A 24,903-nucleotide genomic window follows, 5' to 3' on the forward strand; every position below is an offset into this window, starting at 1 on the left:
TGTGACTAGTTTCATTTAGAATAGATTCAGATGTTTTCCGTCTTACCATCGTTGTTAGTTGACTTTGAGCTCAATTAAATTAACCTTCAATACAAATTGGTTCTGCGTGGAGCTAATTGCCCTAGTGTTAGTCATCCATGTCAGACTCATTAGTTGAAGAAAGGGTATGTGAACAAAGTGCCGAGGAGGATTCGAAACCCGACGGTATCAATAAAGACGAAGAGAGTAAAACAGGCGAAGTGAGGAGTCGCAAGTCCAGTACAAGCAAAAGCAGTAAAAAAGAACACAAACAGAAAAGTGACAAGTAATTTTTTTTAATGTATTTCATTGTTTTTGAGCAACTATGATCGTTTGGTATCAGTTTTTGAGCGTGGGATTTTTATGTACCCTTCCATCTGTTGGCACATTTTGCTTTCAAATGTTCCGCAGTTTAGTTCCGCGATTCAGAGGAAAAAAGCACTTGAATTTAGACGTTAAGTAAAATTTGGCCAAGGTTGCTTCTAACATAAGTTTGATTTTTGCCTTTTCCCTAAATAGTTAATGCCATATTTTTTGAAGGACTAGTGTCGGTCGGTCATACGCTGGTTAACATCTGACGTTTTTGTTTATTTCAGATCAAAGAAGAGAAAGAGATCCAGGTCTAGATCTGGGTGAGCATTTTCAAAATGTTATGTGGATGGGCATTTAGTTTTGTAAAACTTGTTTTTTAACTACTCTGGGTGATAATTCCGACCACTTGCGGATGAAAAGAACTATCGCCTAGCGTGTTATTTTGCGCGATTTTAGGTACCTCATAAGTCATTAGTATGTTGTCATTTTTAAAAAATACTTTTTTGGCTCAAGTTTATTGAAGAGCCACTACTCGCGTGAAAACTGCTGTGAAATGCAGCATCAAATAAGCTGACCAAATGGAAAAAATTCATCTTTCATAGACTTAAATTCAATTGTGCTTAAATGAATTTGATAACAGATCACTGACAAAAATGAGGCGAGCGTTGGGTCCAGGGGCGGATTTAGGGGGGGGGGGGATTTTGTCAGTACTTTTTGGCAGACCAAAAATTTTGTCAGTACCAAAATTTTCCAAGAAGTGCCCAAAAACGGCTTTTTTGACCTGTTGTTTTTTTCAAAAATTTGCCTGCGGCGCAAAACATTTAGCCAAAACAGCCTCTTTTTAATGCTTTAGGAGAGCTCGGAAAATCAATTTGGTCGATCTTAAAAAAAGGTCGTCCAAATTTTCGAAAAATTTTTTCAAAATCCACCCCCCCTCGAGAAAATCGTCGATCCGCCCCTGGTTGGGTCTAATATTTTAAAAGTAGTTTCTTATTCTTAAAATATACCCTTGATTATCAGCCTTAAAGCTGAACTGGTCACTGAATGAATTATTGAATACTAGGTCTGCCAATCGGGAATCAAAGAAGGAGAAGAAGAGGAAGCGATCTCGAAGCAGAAGTAGAAGCAAAGACAGAGATAGAGATGGGACCACAGGGGACTCCAGCAAGAAATCGTCAAATAAACACAGCAGCAAGAGGAAGAAGAGCGAGGATAGGGACCACAGAGAAGGAAGAGAGAACGAGAAGGAAGGTGTGAAAGGTGTAGAAAATGGCGTGAAGAAAGAAGAAAATATTTCAGGTGAAGTTATGTGACAGAGAGATCAATGATGATATTAATCCGATATCCTTTAAAGAGCAGGGTAGAATGACTCAGGGTTTCAGATGATTTTTTCAACATATAGTCCTGCGCTGACTGCTTATTCTAATTAATTGATAGTTTTTTGCCCCATAATATCAAAGTTTTGTGAGATGTACTTGGTTCAAAATATAATAATCAACAGTCAATAGTTTCCTTGGTTAGGACTTTGGATCATTTGAGTTATTTTAGATGACGAAGGCGAAGTGAAAGACAGTCCGGAGAAGAGTTCTGGTGCAGCAGCAGATAGTAGAGTGGATTTGAGACATATGACTCATGGTCATAGTAAAACTAACGGGGCCATTGCAGCAGTTGAAGTGAAGAAAGAGAAAGAGGGGGTGGCGGTGAAGAAAGAGAAGAAGGAGCCACTGTCCTTGGAGGAACTGCTGGCTAAAAAGAAGGCGGAGGAGGAGGCCATAACAAAAGTAAGGTCAAAACGAGAAATCGTTTGCAGTACAGATAGCAGAAAGTTCGCACCACAGTTCTATTTTCATGAGAAAGATTAAAAAGAAACCAAGTAATCTTTTGATTTTTGTAGTTTTTTTCTACAAGAGCGAAAGGGAGAGAGAAGACTTCATCGGTCTGAAAAATTTTGTATTCAGCCCGTTTCTTCCTCTAAATCGACAAAGAATTTGCGAAATTTTTCATAGCAGGCCGAATTACTAAGACAAAAAAGTCTTCAATTTGATAAATAAATCATTTATAAATCAATGATTATGTTGTACCTGATTTTGCGTTTAAAAAACACTCTCGATCAAAAATATTTTTCCTCGTGTATATCAAACAGTTTTGAACCAACGATAAGCTCGGCGCTACCTTTAAACTGCTCATTTGGTTGTAGTTGCCTATTTGGTTCGTCAAATTTTCAACAAATTCATCTTAGCATAATTCTGCGATTTTTTTTGCTAAACCAGTGTCGAAAGGTGAAGGCAAGAGTTAATATTCAATTAATCGCTTTGCTATTTTTCGGTATAAAAAATGTTGTATTCATTTTTATTGAAAAAGCAGCCAAAAAAATTGTAGAATCTGCTAGTGTTAATTTAAGTCCGTTTTCAGTCCAGCAACCTATAATTTTTGGAAAATTATTCATAGGAGAACAAATTATCTTCGAAGAACCGTTCGGGAAATAAATCCATCTTCAGGGATTGGACCCTTTTCCACCCAAAGGGTTCCTCTTTGGCACTATTTAACAGTGTTTATTTTTGTCATAACGATTTCAAAATTTGTTTAAAGGCGCTTTTGGTTCCAATGCATACCAATTTTTGACGGAGCGCATGCCGAGAAAAAGCGCAATTTTGCCTATAAGCGGAGTTTTTGGCCTGTTTTATCAAAATTTCTACGGAGCAGAGAAGTTTGGCGAAATAGGGTCTTTCTAGAGTGCTGGGAGATTTTGGAATTCAATTTAGTAGGTCAAGAAAATTTCAATCTTTTTTGAAATCTACCTCCTCGAGAAAATCTTAGATCGGCCCCTAGTAGCGATGGATCAGATTTGGAACCTGTCTAATTGAAACATTAGATCCGTGAAAAAATAAATAGTGTTGTCAAGAATCAGTGAATCCTACTTGTCCCTGAAGTCAGACAAGGTGTTCATTTCTGTTAGTCAGGTGATTTTTTTTATTTTGGGTGCTTCATAGGTTGTATCTTGATAAGTTCTGTGTAATTGTACTGTGTTGTAGCCAGTATTTGTGACGCGGGAGGAGCGAGAGAAGGCGGCCATCGAGAGGAGGGAGAGGGAGGCGGAGGAGAGGAGGAGGAGACAGCAGGAGGCCATGGCCAAACTGAGAGAGGGTGAGCAGCAGTGCTAGTAGTACTAAATGTATCCCAAATTGTTAACATCGGAATCCCTATACGTATGAAGGATTTGGTAGGATATCATTGACATAATGTCAAGCCATACATAATATCAAGCAAAAGTTAAGATGCCGGGACAACTCGACGTTTTTCTATCGCAACGAAATGAATGGGAGGGGGCTTCTCTTGTTATATTGAAACAATCAAGTGTATGAAATAAAATTAAATTATAGGAAAGCTTCACCTAGTATAGAATTACAATACACATCAAACAATAAAAATTATCTGATTTTGATAATGAGGAACATTGTCTAAAAAAATCAATTACTAGTTTTTTTTTTCGTTTCCGACTTAGACAAGGCGTGTTTGGTCATGATGGCATGAATCGATTGAAAATCAACTCTTGTTTTAACTTCACTCTACTCTTCAGTTCATCCACGTATGGTATGATGAGGTTATCAAGTGCGCCTGTCTTGTTCACTGCTATATTTATCATTTGTAGGCACTCCGATTTCATCACATGCTCTTCTTTGTTCACGTCCTCGGACCTGTCAATCATTTTCAAGTTGAGACATTGTTTGACAGAAGGTATCTGTGGATTAATGCAAAACGACTAAAATAACAGTTCCAGCTGAAGTTGTGACTTCTCTGTTATTTGAAGATTTGAGCGAAATCTTTCAAAATTGCTCTTTGAAAGTTTTGATAATATGCGAACTATGATTTCAAGATTTTTTTCTTATGATACTAAGAGTAAAGAGCGTAGTGAAGACTCTTATATAGGTCTTTGATACAGTTAACCATTGCGTTCTTCTGGAAAAATTATGCGCGTACGGACGGCTTTCGAGGAAAATTCAACAAATTGATATTAAGTTATTTGACAAACAGACAACAATTTGTTGTTAATTCGAACGGTATTTCTAGGCAACAGGTAATGTCGTACAGAGTTCCGCAGGGCTCTGTTCTTGGACCCCTTTTTTTCTTACTTTACATTAACGACATAAATAAAATTGTTTCGAAATCGGAATTAAGTCTTTTTGCGGACGACACTGCTATTCTTGCTTTTTTCCCAACGGCAAGGGTAAATGATTAATTTAAAAATGATTTGCTGAAAACAGATGACTGGTGTGTGCGAAATAAATTGTCGATAAGCTCTACAAAATATAAAATCTTACCATTTGGTAAACAATGTTTGGATAATGACTTTTCACTTGCGGGTAAAAACATAGGATTTACAAATTGTTTCAAATACTTGGGTGTTATCATTGATAGTCAGCTCAAGTTTACAGATCATGTTGAAACTGTGCGAAGAAAACAAGGCCGATTTAACGGAATTATGTATAAGGGCAGGGTAGCTTTTTCTCGAAAATGCTGTTAAAGTTCCAACTGGCATATGTGGTTCCTATAATTTCATATGGTCTGCTTGTCTATGGGAGTACTAGCAAAACAAATTTAGAACAAATTTATATCTGCCAAAAAAGAGTTCTCCGTACGATGTTCTTCAAACGCAAATACGACAACATAACAACAAAGTTTAATGATCTGGGCATCGATACAGTTCATGAAATTTCTTTAACTCATTTTTTAAACAAACCTTTTTTCAATATTTAAAACGTTCACCTCTTGATTTTTTAAACGTCGGTAATTATAGTAATAAACGAAATACACGTTCTACTTCTAACGGAATGATTCCATTTTATCGCTGTAGGACAAAAACTATGGAAAACTCCCTTGCATGCAAAATTGTTGTGTTTCAATTTTTTGATGTCAAATAAACTCCTACCCGATAAGATCGAAACGTACGTACTCTCAAGAACAGCTGTCAAAATTTTTAAAGGTTTTCGAAAGAAATTACATTTTAGTCAATGTACATCTGGTCGACAATTTTTTCTGATTTGTTTACCCGTTGTCGTTACTTAATTGTGATAGTTATCCCGGAGGGTAGCTACTTGTTAGGTTGAAAAGCCTTTTCTAGCTATCCTGATGCAGTGAGTGATTACGTATGTATTTCTTCACTGTATCAAATAATTGAATTGAATTGGTCTTGCTGGTTTTTTTGTTTTTTTTTCAGGAAAAAGTTTTAAAATGTGCATGAAAGTCTCTAATAACTACAGATGTGCATTCAGACATATTGATGCATTTATGACTTCACTTAGTTATATATACCCTTTTTGAGTTCAGTTGAGAGTCATCTGCCAACGTGGAAATGGCCCAAAAAAAACGTGCACGATTTCTAGTTTCGAAAGTGGAATTTAATTTTTAGATTTCCTGCGGAATAAAAACCTTATCCGTTGATCCAGTTTTCTCAACTTGGGTTCATGTTATCAAAAAAGTGCCAATCATAAATTGCTCTAGAAATTTAAAGAGCTTAAAGGGCATCTATATTTTTCTTTGAAGTTTGAAAGTTGGTATTTTTTCAAGAAAGTTAGTGCTTTATTTGTTTATTTGCGTTCATTACTCTTTTCCAATCTTTGATTGGCTATGTTCGATTATGCAATATTTTTGGGGCATTTATCTTGATAAAAAAAAATTTGGTTGCGTATCGTGTCCAAAGATTGCAGCTGGGAAAATCGAAATTTCTTATTGTGGACATGACTAAATGTGTTGTGTGTTTCGTTACCTTATCATGAGTGCATCTCGGTAGTGGTTCACTCTGGCTAAGTGCTCATCCACATGCAGTGTCTCGTCGTTTGTTGGATCTACGGAGTGTTCGCATCCGTGTGCATTCACAGTCTGACACCGACTGGTGGGAATGAGACTCTTGCCATTCTTTCTCTGAGGACCACCTAAAAAGGAACGAAAGAGTGATTAAAAGTTGAACGAACGAATGATTTTTTTTATTTTACTTTCGTGTCTTTTGAGTTCGAAAATGTTTCAAAATGTATCATCCATTTTTTTTTTCGGTTGCATTTACTTCTTCTGCACATTTCCAACTTTCTGTTGGCTACGTTTCTATTTCTAAACGTTGCCTGTGGAGAAACTTCAAACGCAGCACACTCATAAAATACATGAGTTAAAGCTTGCCTTGCAGAATCTTTGACATATAGAAGGGACTGTCTATGTCTGTGTAGTAGTGCGAAGCGTCAGGTACCATCTGCTTTACTAGAGCCTCACAGTGCACAGGGTACATGAACCGCGTGAATTTAATTCTCTTCAGCTGCGAGCGCCTCATTTCATTCACGCCCAAATGCTCCAGCAGTCGCTCCAGAGGAGACTTCCAGTTAGGCAATTTGTCATCTGGAAAAGTTGTAGTTGTCATTGAAGCAAATAAGAATAAGTTACAGTCTAGTGGTTATCCTTTTGTATGAAAAAATAGTTTAAGTGCTTATTCTGAAAATTTTACAACTTGAAAGATGGTTTATATCAAAATAGTGTTCAAATTCTGCCAAGTTTCATTCGACTAAATGTTTCTGTTGCTTTTTTCTTTAAAAAGATGTAATTTGATACCGGCAAAGCTCTCGACTTCTTGAATGATGAATTTCTTACCAACTATACCAAATGTTTTACTCAGCTCAGCACAGTTTATATCATACCTGCAGTAAAAAGTTCAATTAAAAGGGCAATTGCATGGTTTGGAAACGGACATAACAAGCAAAAGGTGTACGCCCTCTTCACCTTCTATAATCGTCCCTCTTAATTTTGTGGAACATTTCGCAGCTGACAAATTTCGCGCCTCTTAAGTTTAGAGGAACATTTCGCAGCTGAGAAATTTCGCTCCTATGAAGTTCGCTGGCAAATTTCGGTCATCAAGCATTTCGGCCTTAAAGTTTCGCACTCAAAGTCCCCTAATAAATGTGGGACGAAATGTGTTCGGGAAACGTGCCACATTGCTGGAACACAGTCCATACCTGCTGCTTCAGCAGTGGATATTGGCGTGTGAAGAGGTACGAGTGCCTCGTCTGCGTCTGACATGAGGATGTACTTGTACTTGTTCCTGTTGCGGATGAAGCACTCATTAATCACCAGTGGCTGCACCCTCTGTAGTAAGTCCCAGTTGTCCAGAGAACTCGAATTGGAGGCCGGGGCCTCCCTGTAATCGACAACTCCTACATCCAACCAAGCTTTTTTTATCGCCATTCATTTTTTCAAGAGTTTATGAATTTAAGTAAATGCTTCTAAGAACCTCGGTTATTGTTTTGCTTGAGATAAGCAAGCGTTTGCAGCTTGTAACCGGATCATTTCTTGTAAACTTTTGCCGAACGGAAAAAAAAGAAATGTCATTTCTAAGTTTTTGCCATTGTACAAACAATCGAATGTTGAATTTAATTTTTTTGCCTATGATTTTCATGAGCTTTCCGGTTTTATATTGAAGCTCGGCTTAGTTTACGAACGGTTTCGTTTATATGAGGGCTTGCTTATGCAATGTCATGTGAAGGAGCGTTACAGAATTTTTAAGATTAATGAACTCAGTGAAGACTCTCATATAGGTTTTTTTGGTTTTTTTTCACAAGAAGTCTTAAATCTTTTTGACGCTCAATTTTGATTTTTCGCAGTTTGAAAAAATTTTTTGGTTTTTTTCACAAAAAGTCTTAAATCTTTTTGACGCTCAATTTTGATTTTTCGCAGTTTGACTTTTGATTTTTTGTAAGATCAGTTCTTTTCTTTTGTTAAAAAGAAGGCAAACTCCACTATCGGGCATCAAAAATTTAAAGGTCACGAAAAACGTGATCGACTTCTTAGTTCGCAAATAGAGTTTAATTTTTTTGTCAGATTTTCCTATTGATCCAGTGCTTACACTTGCGAACTTTAGTGAGGTAGTGTTATTGTACGACTATTTAATACAATAACAAAAAGTTGATTTCAGAAATTTTCCAACTCAATATATCTCGCTATATTTATAAAATGCTTAATATATACATAATTTGGCTTTGTGCTTTCGAATTTATTACATGCGAAGTTAGCGTGAATGCCTTCAGTTTATTATATTTCAAATTATTAGATGCAGAATTGTGTCTATTTGTGTTTTTTGCCACTTTCGCATCAGCGCATTGGCAATTTATTAGTATATGTAGCTGCTTTATTCGTAACTAGTGTTTTTGGGTTGTTAAGAGTTCGTGGCCAAGCGGGCAGGGGGTGAGACTCCAAATCTCGAGTTCGCAGGTTCGAGTCCAATGCGTAGCAAAGTGTACCAATTCGAGGCTTATTTCTATTTTCCTTATTTCTCTTTTTAAAGCTGCGTTTTGTCGTGTGCTCGCAAGTGTCTGCGAAGTGCAGCATCGCCTCTGTGTCTCAAATTGGATTATTATTATATATAAATCTCCACTGATGATTTTTTCGTGAAATTCAAAGAGCTTTAGTGGCTTATATTTGTTCTTTAAAAATTGAAAGTTGAAGTTTTTTAAAACCTCATTTTTTCCTGTTTCCTTGCTTTCATTACTCGTTTTAAATCTGCCAGCGTATATACCCTATAAAGTTTTCTGATTCGTTTAGCTGTTTTTACTTGTTGACCTGTTTCTATTTATTGAGCTTGTTTTAACCAGCGTAAAAATAAAATCAACGACGATTAAAGTTCTGTTGAAAATCATAACAGGAGTTGTTTATATATTATATTTTAATTAACGCAGTTTCCATGGATGCCAATAAAATGCTATTTAACGCACTGATAGAAATTTTTAAGCATCTGGGTTGCTGAGATTTCAGTTCACCTCAAAATTTGACAGGTTCATTTTTTTCGATGTAATAGTTTTAAGCAGGGACGTATCTAGAACTTTATTGTTTTGTAAGGCTTAAAGTTCAGACTGAATGAAACTGTTCTGTCTGCTGGCAATGTTTTTGAATTGTACTTTTATTTTTTAGGTCTGGGTAGAGGATCCAAATGTAATCACTCAAAAGAACCGGCATTTGATAATTTGTCAAATTTTATTTTTGAATTTTTCTTTTTCAATTATATCTTGTTTTCTCAAATTTTGACAATTTATTATTTTTGAATTTAAATACGCCTTTTAAGTTTTACAAAACTGCAATTTTTGCCTCGAAATTTGACAAAGCCTTTGGTTCGCTTTTTTAAGTTACAATATTAACTTAGAACTTCGAGGATCGATATGTGAACAGTTTTGCCAAAAATAATTATGCATTGTCCTTTATTTTTGCCAATGTTTGACTTTTTAAGGGTCGTTCGATGGACACGACCAGACGAGGTGGGATTGTTGTAAAATATCGAGAAATTGTCTCAAATTTTGGACGAGTCCTTGTAACTTTTTTTTATTAGCGTATTTTTTCATTATCGTATTTTAAAGTCCATTAGCGTTTTTTTCCACGATTAGCGTTTTTTTTTCAACTCATATTGTGTCATTCATATCATACTCTCTGTTGATGTATGGTAATCAATTTTCGCTCATTTTGGTTCGAGGTTTCGGTACTGATTGTATTTTGATTTTTTTTTGAAATATTACAAACGCAGGAGAAGTTAATGAAATTGTTTTTGCTTATGGTTATTCTTTTTCCGTGTCGAAAGGAATGCAAAGCTCCTTTCCGCCTCTGTATTTAGATGAAAATGAGTGCCTGACTTATCTTTACAGTTTTTAACAAAAATAATTAGTTTCTCTCATGGCAGAGTTTTGAGTAAAAAGTCTTCATTTTTCACTGTTTGCACTTAAACGAGCAGGCGTCTTGTAGTCGGGAACTAAACATTTTTCATGTAATCAGCTTTGCAAATCTAAGAAATTAAACTAGCTTTAATATTGAATCTTAACAGTGTATTGAATCTTAACAACTTCCAGACTCCTTCCCACTTGGTCTGGAGTTAATGCAGTTGCCTTTGTAACCTAAGGTCTTGTTTTTTTCCAGACCTTGTTTTTTCCATTAGTATGAAATTGGAAAAAAAATTCCGGGAAAAACTGAGGCGTCGACTTTCATATGTCTGCTAAAGTTTTCTGGGCTTAGTTGCAACATCGAGGATTTTTCTTGAGCTCTGTGAAATTTTCATTGCAGTTCCGAGTGTTGTTGATTTTCTGTAATTTGTAATTTAATTAGCCCGACTAAGTGTGTTAACCTTTTTTGTTATCATGTGACTCAATAGCTTCATTTGGCCCAAGTGGTTTCTTCTTATGTTTGATCGGCTTATTTTGTATCGCTTAAAGGGCAAAACATTATTTTAGGTCATTAGTGGCGCAAAAATTCATACAACATGTAATCGCTCAAAACATTTTGACAAGCCGCTTGCCAATTACTAAACTTTTTTTTATGTTGGTAGTTGTGCTTCTCAATTTTTTCTTGTTTCGGTTTCTATTCGCTTGCTGCAATGCCACGCTAGCGTTGAATCGCAAGTAATGCGAAGCTCAGCCACGCCTCTATGTTAATAATTCAATCCGACATCGGACAATAAAATATGATACTGCTATTTTGCGTTGAGTTGCAATCTTGATATCTTTTCGAGCATTACACAAAGTCGCTGAATCACTTGCTGCGCAAATTAATGTGATTTTTTATTGTGATATTAATTTTTAATAGAAAATAGGTAAAAAAAAGAACCTAGTTGCTGGTAGTGGTCCAGAATTTGCATTGATTGACGAGAAAGATGAACTGTTGGGAGTCTTTTGGTGGGTATGGATACATGGAAGTGTTGAATACCAATCATCAGGTGGAACTCAAACCATTCCTAGTAATATAGAAGAACATTCGTTGCTGCATAATTAGCATAAAATATTTTGATCTCAATGATTTGTACAAAAACAGCATTTTTTTGGTTTGGAGAAATGGGGATAGAAAACGTTAATTGTAGCGCTCTAATTGAATAACTAGCCGTGTATGAAAAACTTTGCTGGTTCGGTTAATTGTTATTTGGAAAAGTTCACTAAGGTGGAGACTCCGTCGCTCTGGAATATTCTAAATACGTACTTTGTAAACAGCTTTTTTCTAAGTATATATAAAAATTTTCACAGTATCTTTTGAATCGCGGCTGAAAAGGCTTTAAATCCTTAAATGTGATATGTCACTCATACCTATCTGGCAACTCCATCTCCCCTGCTATTTTGTCCATTAAATGATTCGGACGACGACATGTGAATTATCTGTCGATGAACTTGTGAAAACAGCTGAATGATTTTCAACTAGAACACATCCCCTATTCCCATGATTAAGAGTCGCTGAACGTACTTCAGGCTTTTATATACGTCGCGATGATTTTTTTCCAGGAAGTGGTAAATTTTGTTCAGGCTCAAATTTACTTTTTTTGCGGTTTGAATAACTTTGATTTCTTTTTAAGCTCAGTGCGTTTACTTTGATACAAAAAGAAGGCAAATTCTAGTATTGAACAGAAAAAATGTAAGGGTAACGAAAAATGTGATCAACTTCTAATTTCGAAAATGGAATAAATTATCAGATTTCCAATCGAAACAAAATTTTTACAGTTTGATCCAGTTTTCTCAAATGGGGTTAGTTTTTATCGAAAAACTGTTAATCAATAATTGTTCTAGGAATTGAAAGAGCTTTAAGGCCATCTGTTTTTGTCTTGGAAATTGAAAATTAAGATTTTTTCAAAAAACAAGTCAATATTTTTTTCTGTGTACTTGCGTTCCTTGACTTGTGTCTGTTGGATAAGAACGTGCGCTGCAATAGATTGAAGTATAGATTCCAGTTCAAATTTTCCTCCTCGGGTAGTCAGAACTTAGTTTTTGGATTTAGAATGCTTTGTGCTGGACAAAAATAAAACGCCGTGGTTATTTAATGTAAGTAATAGGAATTACAAACCAGTAGTCGATAGTGATCCGTGCTAGACTGATCCTCTAGTTTGTACCAAGTGGATCCACAGTAGCCGAACAGCTTCTGTTCTTTTTCATTCACTTCTTTGCTTGTCTCAATCTCCAAGTAGCCAGTGATGATATCCCTGAGCGATGTGTCTGATTCTTGTTCTACGCTGTTCTGCCGGAAGATCGACACGAACTGGAATTTGGTGTTGGTTTGGCTTGGGGGAATTTGGCACAGAAATCCAGACATTTCGACGTAGTCGTTGTAGCTAATTGGTAGCTCTGCAAATTAGGTGCGGGCAATCAAAAGTGATGACTTAGATCGGTTTTCTCATTTTTTATTTACAGGTAGATTAGGTTGGAAGTATTTCCGGCTAAATAGGAAGATTCGACAGCTTAAAATTTCTGAGAATAACTTGACAGCTAATGCTTATGAATCAGCCGACGAGCGCGCGTCGGAATCACAATGAAGAATACGAAAAAACTAGCATTGACTCTAATGGAACTGCAAATTGATTTCAAAACAGTAACTCGCTGGCGCGCTGTTTCTTGCATTTGGTCGAATTAGTTCAGACTTTTATATAGGCTGCGATTTTTTTTTCCAGAAAAAGTCTAAAAATTGTTCAAGCTCAAATTTACTTTTTCGAGGCTTGATTTTTGATTTCTTTTTTAGTTTAGTTCATTTCTTTTGTTCAAAGGAAGGCAAACTCCACTATCGAATTGCAAAAGTGTACAAGTCACAAAAAAAACTTGATCAACTTCTAGTTTCCAAAGTGGAATTTCAATTTCAGATTTTCCAGCGGAATAAAAATGTTCCCTATTGATCCAGTTTTCTCAAATTGGGTTAATTTTATCAAAAAGTGTCAATCATAAATTGTTGTAAAAATTCAAAGAACTTGAAAGCCATCTATTTTTTTATCGTCGAAACTAGAAAGTTTTGAAAGCCATCTATTTTTTTATCGTCGAAACTAGAAAGTTTTCAAAAAAATAAGTTAGTATTTTTTCTGTTTACTTGCGTTCATTGAATCTTTCCCAGCTGTGTGTGTTGGCTATGTTCACTCTAGCGAGCGTTAGTGTTTTAGTACGAACCTTCTTTTTTTCTAAGGTAACTCACAAATGAAAGTGTTCATTGAAAGCGTGGAAATTTATGGAAGTTTCACTGTAGCATTGAAAATTGCTTAGCATGTTCTCTGTTTTATTTCTGGCTAGTGTTTGTGATCAATTAAACGTCCGTGGCCGAGTTGTTTTAGTGCATGAGACCCATATTCTGTAGGTCGTAGGTTTGAATCCGAGACTTATCCGATTCTTAACTAATTCGAGGCTTGTTTCTACTTTTTCCTTTTGCACTTTATAGAGCTGCTTTTTGTCGTCATCTCGCCAGTCTTCGCCTCTGTGTTTGAATTTAGCTCTTGAGCACTTTTGTTTTTACATTTGAACTTCTGCTTCGCTTATTTACGAGTAACCGTTTTTTTTGAAAACTTCGTCAACATTTAAGTGTCAACTCGACAATTTTTTTTTTATATGCAAAAAAGTGTATGATGCCAATTGTCGTGAAAAAAACGCAAGTTTTAATCGGGAAGAGTAGAATTGTGCCCTGCTTTTAATTAAGTGATATACGGAAGTACACATTGAGTGATCACTTTTGAGCCCAGATATGGAAATATAGTCCGCATTGACTAATATCGGAATGATGTCTTCATTAGATCTCCATAACATACATTTGGGATTTGAACTGCTAGTTTGAGTTAGAAACGATCGAGATATAGTCAGTACTATTATCTGTCGATTAGGCAGACCTTTTTCGAGATAATCGTCATAATCGAAAGCCTTGTAACCAATCACGAATTGCTTTGTGTTTCCTTCGATTGTTGTTTGACTTAAAAGAGTCATTTCGGGTAAATTGGCAAAATAACTGCGTTTTCCAAGTTTGGGTAAGGGTAAAGTTGTGATTCGTTGTTTGCATTTTTTACTGATTTCTTCAATATGGGAGGAATCATTGTTTGAGAAAGTGTTCTTGCTCTGAAAAAAAATAGTTCCGATGGTAAAAGACAGCAACCAAATGAGTGCGAGTTGTAGAATTAAATTCGGTGTGATTCTCATTTAGTTGAAATGATGATGAGTAATTCATGTAACCAAAAATTGAAATAACGTATATGTAAAAACTGTCATAAAGTGATTTGCACTTGGCCGCAAACATTTGCACTTGAAGGATCATTTTTTCTTGTATTTAAACAATTGGTGCTGCGAGTTGCGCTAAGTTAATAGAATAGCCTTGATCATTGGCCTATGTTTTGTTGTTAATTCTTAACTGGAGCCGGAAAGGCCTGAAAAGAACAGCAAAAATAGTTTTTTTTAGTTATGATGTCAAATTCAAAGAAAAAGACGTATACTAAGATTTAAGTTAAAGAGTCGAGTTGAGACTCTTTTGTAACTTGATTATCGTAAAGGATGTGGTGTATATTTTAACTAGTGAATATTTTAAAGATAATTCAAGGCTTGTTGTTCCATCTGGTTTCGTCTAGTTGTCGCGAGGTCTAAAAAACGTCGAATGGAATGAATAAAGAATTTAATTTAAATCCTTGCTTGGCTGGCTCTATCTTTTAGTTCCTACTACCATCTGTAGATAGTTTGAATCCCTTTTTTAGAGTTATTACAAAACTACGCAAAATTTTTGTCAATCGTGGTTTAAAATTACCAAGTTTAAAACTACCATTTTATTCCAGGCAAAATTTGTATTGAAAGTCTGTTGCTCAAAAAAATTAAATTGAAGACGATAAATGATGATGATGATGATGATGATGATGATGATGATGATGATGATGATGATGATGATGATGATGATGATGATGATGATGTTTTAGAGCAGCAGCGGAGACTGGCAATGGCGAATGCGTCTGCGCCCTCCAGTGCCCTGGACAGGCAGGCGGAGAGGGAGAGAGAGCGGGAACTGCTGAGACAGAGGAGACGCGAGATGAGGTCCAGGACTCGATCCCGGTTCGAGTTTTTTTTTCATTTTGATTCATTTAACAAATGGAAAGTAATTGATGATCCCGCTATGAGAAGCGCAACTGGCGCAAAAAACGGGATTGAATTGATTTTTTAAAGATTTTGTGGGTCAGTTTTCTCTAAAACTTGATAAAGAAAATTAATACGCGATGAAATTATCTTTATAATCAAAGAATTTAAAGGTGACAAAAGCCTGGAAAGTTTTTTCTCCGGTTCCTATGAGTTGAGACAGAAATCGAAAGAGAAACGCTAGGAATTTAATTTTAAGATTTCTCAACAGAATAATAAGAATTGCATGTCGATTAAGGGTACTCAAATTGGGTTCGCTTTCAATCATAAATGGTTTTTGAAGCTCTTAAGAGGTTTTAATACTATCTATAATTTTAAAACTGAATCATTTGCAAAATTTGTTATTCATATTCGTTTTTATTAGTTGGCTGTTTTGTTCTATTGGCTATTTGAAAAATTTTTGACATTCTCTTAGTATATCTTTCAAACTCACTAAGTTTGAACCATTGAACCATTGCAATTGCTGTCGATTTCTTCTGTTTTTCTTGCACAGCTGCTGGCATATCTTGATTTTACTTGAAAAATCCAATTTGTTATTTTTTATACATTCCTTTTAATCTGTGGTGGATTGGATATGCATAAACTGTTGTAGGTCAAGATCAAATAGCAGAGATAGACACAGGCGGAGAAGGAACAGTGGTGGCAGTGACGGAGGGGGTCACTCTTCAGACGGTGGGGGCAGTGATGGTGGTGGGGGCAGGGGCAGGAGGGGAAGAGGAGGCAGAGAAGAGAAAGAGGCTGGAAAAGGGGAGGGGAGTAAAGAGGGAGCGGTAGATGGACAACAGCAGGAGTATGTTTTGAATGAGAAGGAACAGCAGGCGATCAGGGTGAGTGATTCGAAATGGTCTTTTTGCGGTTAAAATAAGTCTTTTTATTTAGTCCGTCCAAATTTTAGGATCTCCTATTATGATCTGTGTTGTATCCGCCCGCATCTGATTGTCATGAGTGCGAGTGTCGCTAATAGTTTGTACGGTGGCGTTGCTTAACTCGTCATTTTGTGTTTTTACTAACAATGTCTTTATTCAAACATTCGTTCCATTACTGTCAACCTTTAAACTTTTACAAAAGGTAGAAACACTGCTTTCCTTTCAAGAATCCGTCGAGGCTAAAATTTGTCATGGACTTCCTTATTTCTGAGGACACTTGCTAGTATTTTTTTTCAGGAATCTTCTATAAAATGTTTTTTTTACAATCTATTGTGCTACTGGTAGCCAGGTCTGCTACAATGAGCAAGGTTGTTTCATAACCTACGAGACTTTTATAAAGGGTGTGTTTTGATGCATATGCATAAATACTTAAAAAATGGAAGGTAAGATGTGGAGTTTATTAATATATCAATAAACGATCAGTTTAACAGATGCTGGAAATGTTTCTCAATTTTTTAACATTTCATGCGCTTGTAAATTGACGCTATGACCGCTAAAATTTGATCCTGAGTTACTCAAACGCAATAAATTTTGATGCATGTTATCAGTTCGGCAGCTGTTCGGGGAGTTATTAAGATTCGTTGAACGTAGATCAGACTTATATAGAGGTCGTGATGATTTTTTTCATGAAAACTCGTAACGTTTGTTCACGCTTAAATTTTGCGGTTTTTTTTTACGATTTGTTTCCATCTCAGTTGTTTTCCTTTGTTAAAAGAAGACAAACTCCACTATTGAACAGTGTGAAGGACTTCGAATTTCAAAAATTATCAGATTTTCTAGCAAAATAATTAATTTTCTAATTGATCCAGTTTTTTTGTATTGGGTTAATTTAATCAAAAAGTGTCAATCATAAATTGCTCTACAAATTCAAAGAGCTTCAGCGCCAAATTCGAAAGTTGAGATTTTTCAAAAAACAAGTCTGTGTTTTCTGTTTACTTGCGTTCATTGACTCGTCTCCAGCTCTCTGTTTGCTATGTTTGATTTGAGTCGCTTCACAACCAAAACCAGTAATCTACAGTGTTCACATCCGGAAAAAAATCTTGCTTATTTTTTCATCTCGTAATTGCAAATCTCTTGCGAAATTGTTTTTTTTTGAAATTACAGCCTTTAGCGAATTTAGGGCTGGGGGTGTTAGGGTGGACGCTACCCCTCTTAGGGATTGTACCCCCTCCTGACCGACAGGGTCCCTTCTTGCACAATTTTTCTTCTCATTATTTTTATTTGTTCGCCATGCCTTGATTTGACTGACTAATTTTCTAATTGTGATGCAGAACCGTTACCTTGGTGGAGGAGGGAGGAGAAAGCGGAGAGTGAGACATCTGAATGAGCGGAAGTTCGTGTTCGACTGGAATGCGGACGAGGACACCTCTGCGCAGGACTACGACAACCTCTACAAGCAGAGACACTCTCTCCAGTTCTTCGGCAGGGGACATCTCGCCGGCATCGACATCAAGGCACGATACCACTACACATTTCCATAATTGATCTCCGGGCTAACTGAGTTTCGAAAAGGAACTAATTCCTTCTTAGCATAGATTAACATCCACCCAACATTCATCTATGTCACATCTTTCAATAACTATTTTGGTCGGCCGATTTGAAAATTCAAGCAAAGATTCAAAGAAAAGTACAAATATTTATTTTTTTTAGTTCCGTGTCAAATCATGTATACGCTCCTGACTGCGTTAAATGTTCTGTTTTGTTAGTCAACATTTTTGTCATGCAAGTCTTTTTTTCACAAAACATTTAAAAAGCTAAGAAATTGGGCTCCTGGTTTCGGAACACTGGCTGGGCGGGTGTTCAATGTTAGCACAGGTTTTTTTAAGATTTTTTAAAAATCTGATGTGTAAAGGTCCTTGTGTGCAATTGTTCAGCTGTATATGTGTGTTGATGTGTTGTAGCAACAGAAGAAGGAGCAGAATAGGTTCTACGCAAATCTGCTGGAGCAGAGGAGGACTGTGGAGGAGAAAGACCAGGAGAAGAAGCGACTGAAGGACGTGGCCGCCAAATCAGCCAAGGAGAAGTGAGTACTGGAAATTGGAAACAGTTCCAGAATTTATCAAGTTCAGCACTCTAATTGTGGGTTGAGAACTTTTTTAAGATAACAAAGTCTAAAAGAGGAGATGCGAATAGGCAGAGAATGAATTACAATTTTGTAGAATTTTAAATCAGTGATGAAGTTTTTTTTCGAATTATTGAGCAGTTTGAGATCGTGGTGATTTTTTTTTCAAATTCACAATATCTGTTCAATTTCACAATATTTTCAGTTTTTTTTTCGTATTTTTTATTGGTGTTTTCCTTTTTATGTTTTCTCTTTAGTGTTTGCTTTGCTATTTGTTGTTAATACTTTAATTTTTTTCTCAATTGAATGTTGGATTTGATATGGTTGTCAATAAATCTATTTAGATTTGACGACCGTCACTGGCGTGAGAAGATGCTGGACCAGATGACTAACAGGGACTGGCGTATCTTCAAGGAGGACTACAATATCTCCTCCAAGGGTGGAAACATCCCCCGCCCTATCCGCAGTTGGGAGGAGGCAGGATTCCCTTCCTTCATCAAGGACATACTCCTCGAGATCAACTACTATGTTAGTAAAACTTCATTTCAAGTTGTCATAATAAACACTATATTGGCCTATAGAAGTGTTTTCTTCTAGTGAAAATGCTCAATTCTGTGTTAAGCTTGTTTACAGTTTAATTTTTTGATATTATAAATCTTCTGAGCTATATTAGCTCTCAGTGACTTTGAATAAGGAGCGATGGTTTTTGGATCCGGAGACCCAGAAGTTTTTTTAAAGTCTATCTTTTTTATCTTTTATGAACTGTTCTTGCTGTTGATTTTGTTATTAGTGCACATGATTTTTTTTGATAACAAGGCATTCAAAGCTGTGAATTGTGGCAATGTAAAAATGTTTGAAAAGCAATGGCGGTATACAATCGGCTAATCAAGATGCCAATCGGGAGTGTGCTGGGATAAAAACACACCATTTTTCTTCGCTTCTCTTTTTTTGAGCTGATTAATTTGCAGTTCATGGAAGGAATTAGTTTGCATCAGCGTGACATGATGTTGGTATCCAAAAAGAGATCAGAAGGTCGCATGGTCTCTCGAATGACTTGAATAAGTGCACAATGTTAATGTGTTTTGATTTTGTGTAGGAGCCCACTCCAATTCAGAGACAGGCCATTCCGATTGGACTGCAGAACAGAGACGTGATCGGAGTGGCGGAGACTGGGTCAGGAAAGACGTGTGCATTTCTCGTCCCCCTTCTAGTCTGGATCTCCAAACTGCCCAAAATACAACGGTAAGTCTAAAAACAAACAACTGCCAGTCCTAGTCTTACCACTGCCACGTTCTTGAATTGAAAAAAAAAACAGTTGAACAAGTTTATACAATCATAAAATCATACTGTCAATGTCGGTTTTATGGTTTCATTGTGCCATTCTTTAAATTGGGAGCAACTTTGTATTTGCGTGTGTTTTAGTTTTTTTCCACTTTTTTCCAAATAAAATCGGGTATCACAAATAATCATCGAAATAGGTCGAGTGGTATATCATATTAAAGCTCCTTCGGTCGTGATTCGAACGAAAAATTGTCCCCAGTCTAATTTTGGGCGAGTAACGCTCGTTATATGGAAATTTACTTTTTTTAGACTTTAAGATAAAAATTTTGATTTTACTATGAAGATATCTAGTACTGGAGGTTTCTTTTAGCGTTTCTTTAGCGTTAATTTAATTTTTTTTTAAATTAATTTTGTTAATTTTTTTTTTTTTTTCATTTTTTTTGTTTGGTATTCATTTTTTTGGAGACACGTGTTGTCGATCATGCCTAATTCACTAGTTTTTTTACGCGATTGTATAGTTCAAAGACATCACTCACTAAAAACGACAATAACTTTTAAGAAAAGAGAGATTATTTTAAAATACACTGATTTTAATACTATGATAGACAGTTTAGCAAAGAGCATTAATACTTGGTAATTTATTTATCGAATTGAATAACTAAATGTCCAAGATCTTGAGGCTGGTACAAGCTAACTGTGTTGCTATTTTGCAGTGAGCAAGATGCGGAGAATGGTCCCTATGCGATCATTCTGGCGCCTACTCGTGAACTGGCCCAGCAGATAGAGGACGAGACGATCAAGTTCGGCAAGTTCCTCGACATCAAGACAGTTGCTGTAATCGGAGGACTTTCCAGAGAGGAGCAGGGCTTCAAACTGAGGCTGGGTTGCGAGGTCAGTACAGTACACGAGGAATATATAACACCGAACACAACAAAAATAAAGAGTAGTTTCAGAATGGGTGAATCAGTCATAGAATTTAGTGGGAATTGGTGATAACTTCTCTGAGTTCTAAACTGAATTTAAATTTCTTGACTAAAATCTCATAAAGATAAGAGTAAAGAATTGTGTTTTCTGGGGCTAAATTATGAAGTTTTTCAATTAATTAAAGAATTGAAATTTTAAATGTCTCATATTTGACGCGACATTAAATTTTTCCAATTTGATTTAGTATCAAAATGTATATTTGCTGTGTTTTAGATAGTGATAGCGACTCCTGGTCGTCTGATAGATGTGCTGGAGAACAGATACCTGGTATTGCAGAACTGCACCTACGTAGTCATGGACGAGGTCAGTATACATACACAACACAAGAAACGAGTTAATAACCTTTTTTTTGTTTCATATCTGGAATAAATATATTTTACTTTAATCAGGCACGATTAAGAGTGTGACGTTTTGTTATGTTGTGTTGTGTGTGTTTTGATAGGCGGATCGTATGATAGACATGGGATTTGAGCCGGACATCCAGAAGATCCTGACCCACTTGCCGGTGACTAATCAGAAGCCGGACACTGAGGAGGCAGAAGATGAAAGCAAGATGTTGCAGAACTACGACACCAAACAGAAGTACAGACAGGTGTGTCATTGGGCAGTTCATTGATTGTGCCATCATTCTGAATAATTTCTCTCTTTTTGAATTATATTTAGTTGGTTACAGAAGTAAAGAGTTTCTGAAAATAAATCACTCAAAATGCCAAAATTTCAGTTTGTCTTAAAGATTGACATATATAATATTTTAGTTATTTCATAATAGTTTTAATTGTGTTATGCAGTGTTGTGTATGCCCGATAGGTATGTCTCTAAATATTAAATGACGAAAAAGACAAAACTCAATCTTGTAGCGGAAGTTTGAAAAAAAAATGTTTTTGGTTTTTTCCGTAAATATTTCACATCTTTTTCTGGCTCCTTTTTAGTTGATTGATGTAAGTTTTGTCTTTGTAAGTATTTACATTTTTATGTTTGTTGTTGTTTAGACGGTGATGTTTACTGCGACTATGCCTCCTGCGGTGGAGAGACTGGCCAAGACATACATGCGGAGACCAGCTGTCGTGCACATAGGCTGTGTGGGCAAACCGACCGAGAGAGTCGAACAGATCATCTACATGATGGCCGAAGGACAGAAGAAGTTAGTTCTTGTACTCTACTCATGACGTAATTTGTTCAAATGCGGAATTTTTTATATCTCGAAATCTGTTCACACGAGCGCACCTCAGTGTTGTACTGCAAACCCACTTTTTCGCATATCGGAAATATGGAGCTCGAGCTTAATTATTCAATAATGAGCAAAAAAATTGGGCACGCTCCTCTCGCAAAACTTATTTTGAATGGTAAAAAACCATGCGCGTCATTTCTCAGAAGGGCAATAATGATGCAAGAAAGAAAATTTTGAATTAAATCAATTTGACTCGGTCTTCATCTTTACTTAAGTTTAAAATTTCAGTAATTCCTCTTCAATCTTTCATTTTTTCGTAGCACTCACCGCCAACATTCTTTCCTTGATCTAGAAAGCATCTATGAAACATTACGTGTGTGCTTAGGAAGAAGCTGGTGGAACTGTTAGAGAAGGGCTTCGATCCCCCTATCATCATCTTCGTGAACCAGAAGAAGGGTGCAGATGTGCTGGCCAAGTCACTCGAGAAGATGGGGGTGAGTACTCATACATGGACAAACCTACTCTATAACAGTATCAGTCAGATCTGTCATTGGCGATAGTGTTATGATTAGTATTTAATGAGGCCATTTAATAACATTTGCTTGTTGATTTTTTTTTGGAATCAGATTTGATGTCTAAAATATTGTCCATGATCAATTTGAATTTGCGAATTAAGGAAAGGAATTCATTAAGTTCTAAATTTTCGCTTGATACAAATTTTGGAAATACCTGGAAGGTAATTATGCAATCGATGACTACAATTACATTAAGACCATTTATCCTCGGGGGAAAGGACCAACACAAGAGCTGTACAGCTCATCACGGCGAACCGCTGTTGTGCCCCTGTTTTAAGAACTACATGCAATTTTTTTGGTTATTTTTCTGGGCTGGGTAATGTTGCTTCACCCTCAAGCAACGAGCACGGATCATGGTGGGCCTCGAACATCCGATCTTTCGATTGAGAGGCGGAGACGTAACCGAAAGTTGTCCCAAAAAAATGTAAAGTTTTTGGGACAACTTTCGTTTTTTTATAAATGTGTTAAAGTGTATGACCTTGTCGTTGTTTTTTTAGTTCAACCCGTGTGCGCTTCATGGAGGCAAGGGTCAGGAGCAGAGAGAGTTGGCTTTGAACAGTCTCAAACAGGGCAGCAAGGATATTCTGGTGGCCACAGATGTCGCAGGCAGAGGCATAGACATCAAAGACGTCTCCATGGTCATCAACTACGACATGGCCAAAAATATACAAGGTCACAATAAAAGACGTTTTCTCTCTCTTCGTTTTCACGATTAGTATTTTTTAAGTTTGTTTGCGGAGCAGAAATTTTGGCCAAAACAGGGCCCGAAAATTAATTTGGTCGACCTAAAAAAGTCAACAAAATTTTGAATTTTTTTTGAAAATGCGCCCTGCCTTCCTCGAGAAAATCCTAGATCCGCCCCAACTTATACGAATCAACCTTTTTTTTAGTTGTCCGAATATCCATTATGTTGTAATGTACACTTATGTACACAAATATTTTTTATTCAGACTACACGCACAGAATCGGGCGAACAGGACGAGCGGGTAAGAACGGAGTGGCAGTCACACTTCTCACCCAGGAGGACTCGGCCACCTTCTACGACCTCAAAGAGGTCATCGGGGAGAGTCCAGTCTCCTCCTGTCCCCCCGAACTGGCCAACCACCCGGAGTCACAGAAGAAGCCCGGCACATTCAACCCCGTCCGCAAGAAGGACGAAATTGTGTACTTGAAGTAGACCCGAAACGAGAAGTTTAACCATCTTCAAAGCTCTATGAACAATGTTCTGTTGGCTTTCGGAAGCTGCAGTAGAATGAAAGAAATGAAATCTTGAGGCATAATATGCCAGCTTAGTTCGAAAACTAGTTTATCTCGAAAAACTGCAATAGTATAATGTTTTCTGTCAATTTTATTTAATATATGAAGCAATCATTAGATCTTGTTATATGATTTCTCCAGTTGATTTTTGTCTGAACAATTTTTTAATGGAAAATTGGTATTTAAGTTGAGCAGCTCAATACTAAATTAGTTGGCACTGTTTTTGATGCTCATCTGTTTTTAACTGTTTTTAAGCAAAGTCTGGAATAAGACATTTGTCTTGCCTGCTGTTTTGTGGTTTCACAAATGGCAAAATTTTTTTAAAAAGCTGTCATAATTGTCTTGTATCGAATAACGGAAATCATTTAGCTGGCCTCCATTCATTTTGGAAAGATTATTTCAGAGCGGATAATGATAATTTGTTCCCAATCTAATCTAAAAATTTTTATTTGAAGCAAAAACAAGCAAAACTATTGACTGACACTAGATTGGGAGGACGTTGCTAGAGCTGAAGGTTTGCTGTCACGCGCCTCAGAAAACTGAAAATATCAAAATCAAGTCACAGCTCTCATAGGATTTGCACTGAGCGTTATATATGAACTGATGTGAATGTAAACGAGACTACTCGTATCAGGGCAGAACCCAAAAGTTCAATCTGCACTTTATGATTGTTCTCGAATACAGTTTCTGGAATAAATGTTAAAATTTAGAATTTGAAATTCTTACATCAACATCCAAAAGTTACTAGTTAGTGATATGGATATGGAATTGAGGCTCATAAGGAACCATTATATCTAAATAAATTGTCGTAGCATTCCGCATTTCAGTCGATTAGCATGCTCAATTGGAATAGTGTTGTTGGGTTTTTGTTTTAATTCCACTTTGATTTTGAACAAGGCATTGACAAGTTTGAAATTCAACAGTGTTAACTAGCAATTGGTGCTAGCGCAGAAAACCGAAGTTAGAATTCGTACTGTACATTACGGCCTTTACCCTTTTGCGGAGTTAAGCTTTTTGTCAAGCCATTTTCGCTACCCCATTTTATTGCGCTTCAACAGTTTTTAGCAAACAAAATTATTAATTGCAGGCAAATTGGTGCTCATGCTAGTAGACAGGTCCGCGCCAATTAGCTCGCCTCCAGATAATTTCTTCTTATCTTTGCACTCTTTTTTGGGATAAAATTTTGCCTTCAAATCTATTATGTCGAACAACGAAACTGGTCAAAATCAAGGATTCATTACAAGCATATGCAATGATTCAATGCTTTCGGTACGAAATTCGGTATGAAAATATATCTTGAAGTAAATTGAAAAGATAGGGAAAATACCGTTTGTTTTCTCGCTGTTTTTTGCCTGTTTAATACCATGTAAAACTTGTCAATCACTCTCAGATTATTTGATTAATTTGGTTTCCGGGA

At 36.5% G+C, this 24,903-nt stretch overlaps 2 protein-coding genes across 2 annotated transcripts; one reads left to right on the top strand and one right to left on the bottom strand.

Annotated features, from left to right (window-relative positions):
• LOC134840442 (probable ATP-dependent RNA helicase DDX23) lies at nt 1–23,646 on the top strand. The gene is made up of 18 exons (XM_063856246.1): nt 1–304; nt 615–650; nt 1,394–1,629; nt 1,879–2,111; nt 3,363–3,474; nt 15,020–15,152; nt 15,826–16,060; nt 17,431–17,613; nt 18,061–18,182; nt 18,566–18,749; nt 19,318–19,463; nt 20,216–20,393; nt 20,700–20,789; nt 20,929–21,078; nt 21,476–21,627; nt 22,040–22,148; nt 22,727–22,901; nt 23,180–23,646. Exons 1-18 carry the CDS (start codon nt 138–140, stop codon nt 23,404–23,406), a joined length of 2,868 nt encoding a protein of 955 aa, XP_063712316.1. The 5' UTR covers nt 1–137; the 3' UTR covers nt 23,407–23,646.
• On the bottom strand, nt 3,727–14,361 carry LOC134840443 (uncharacterized). Its single transcript, XM_063856247.1, has 6 exons — nt 13,799–14,361; nt 12,163–12,440; nt 7,323–7,520; nt 6,499–6,711; nt 6,095–6,260; nt 3,727–4,025 (listed from the first exon to the last, which is right to left on the bottom strand). Exons 3-6 carry the CDS (start codon nt 7,384–7,386, stop codon nt 3,848–3,850), a joined length of 621 nt encoding a protein of 206 aa, XP_063712317.1. The 5' UTR covers nt 7,387–7,520; nt 12,163–12,440; nt 13,799–14,361; the 3' UTR covers nt 3,727–3,847.
• Nucleotides 23,647–24,903: the final 1,257 nt, after the last annotated feature.

The sequence above is a fragment of the Symsagittifera roscoffensis genome, chromosome 2 (assembly GCF_963678635.1).
Source record: "Symsagittifera roscoffensis chromosome 2, txSymRosc1.1, whole genome shotgun sequence".
NCBI classification, from domain to species: Eukaryota; Metazoa; Xenacoelomorpha; order Acoela; family Convolutidae; genus Symsagittifera; species Symsagittifera roscoffensis.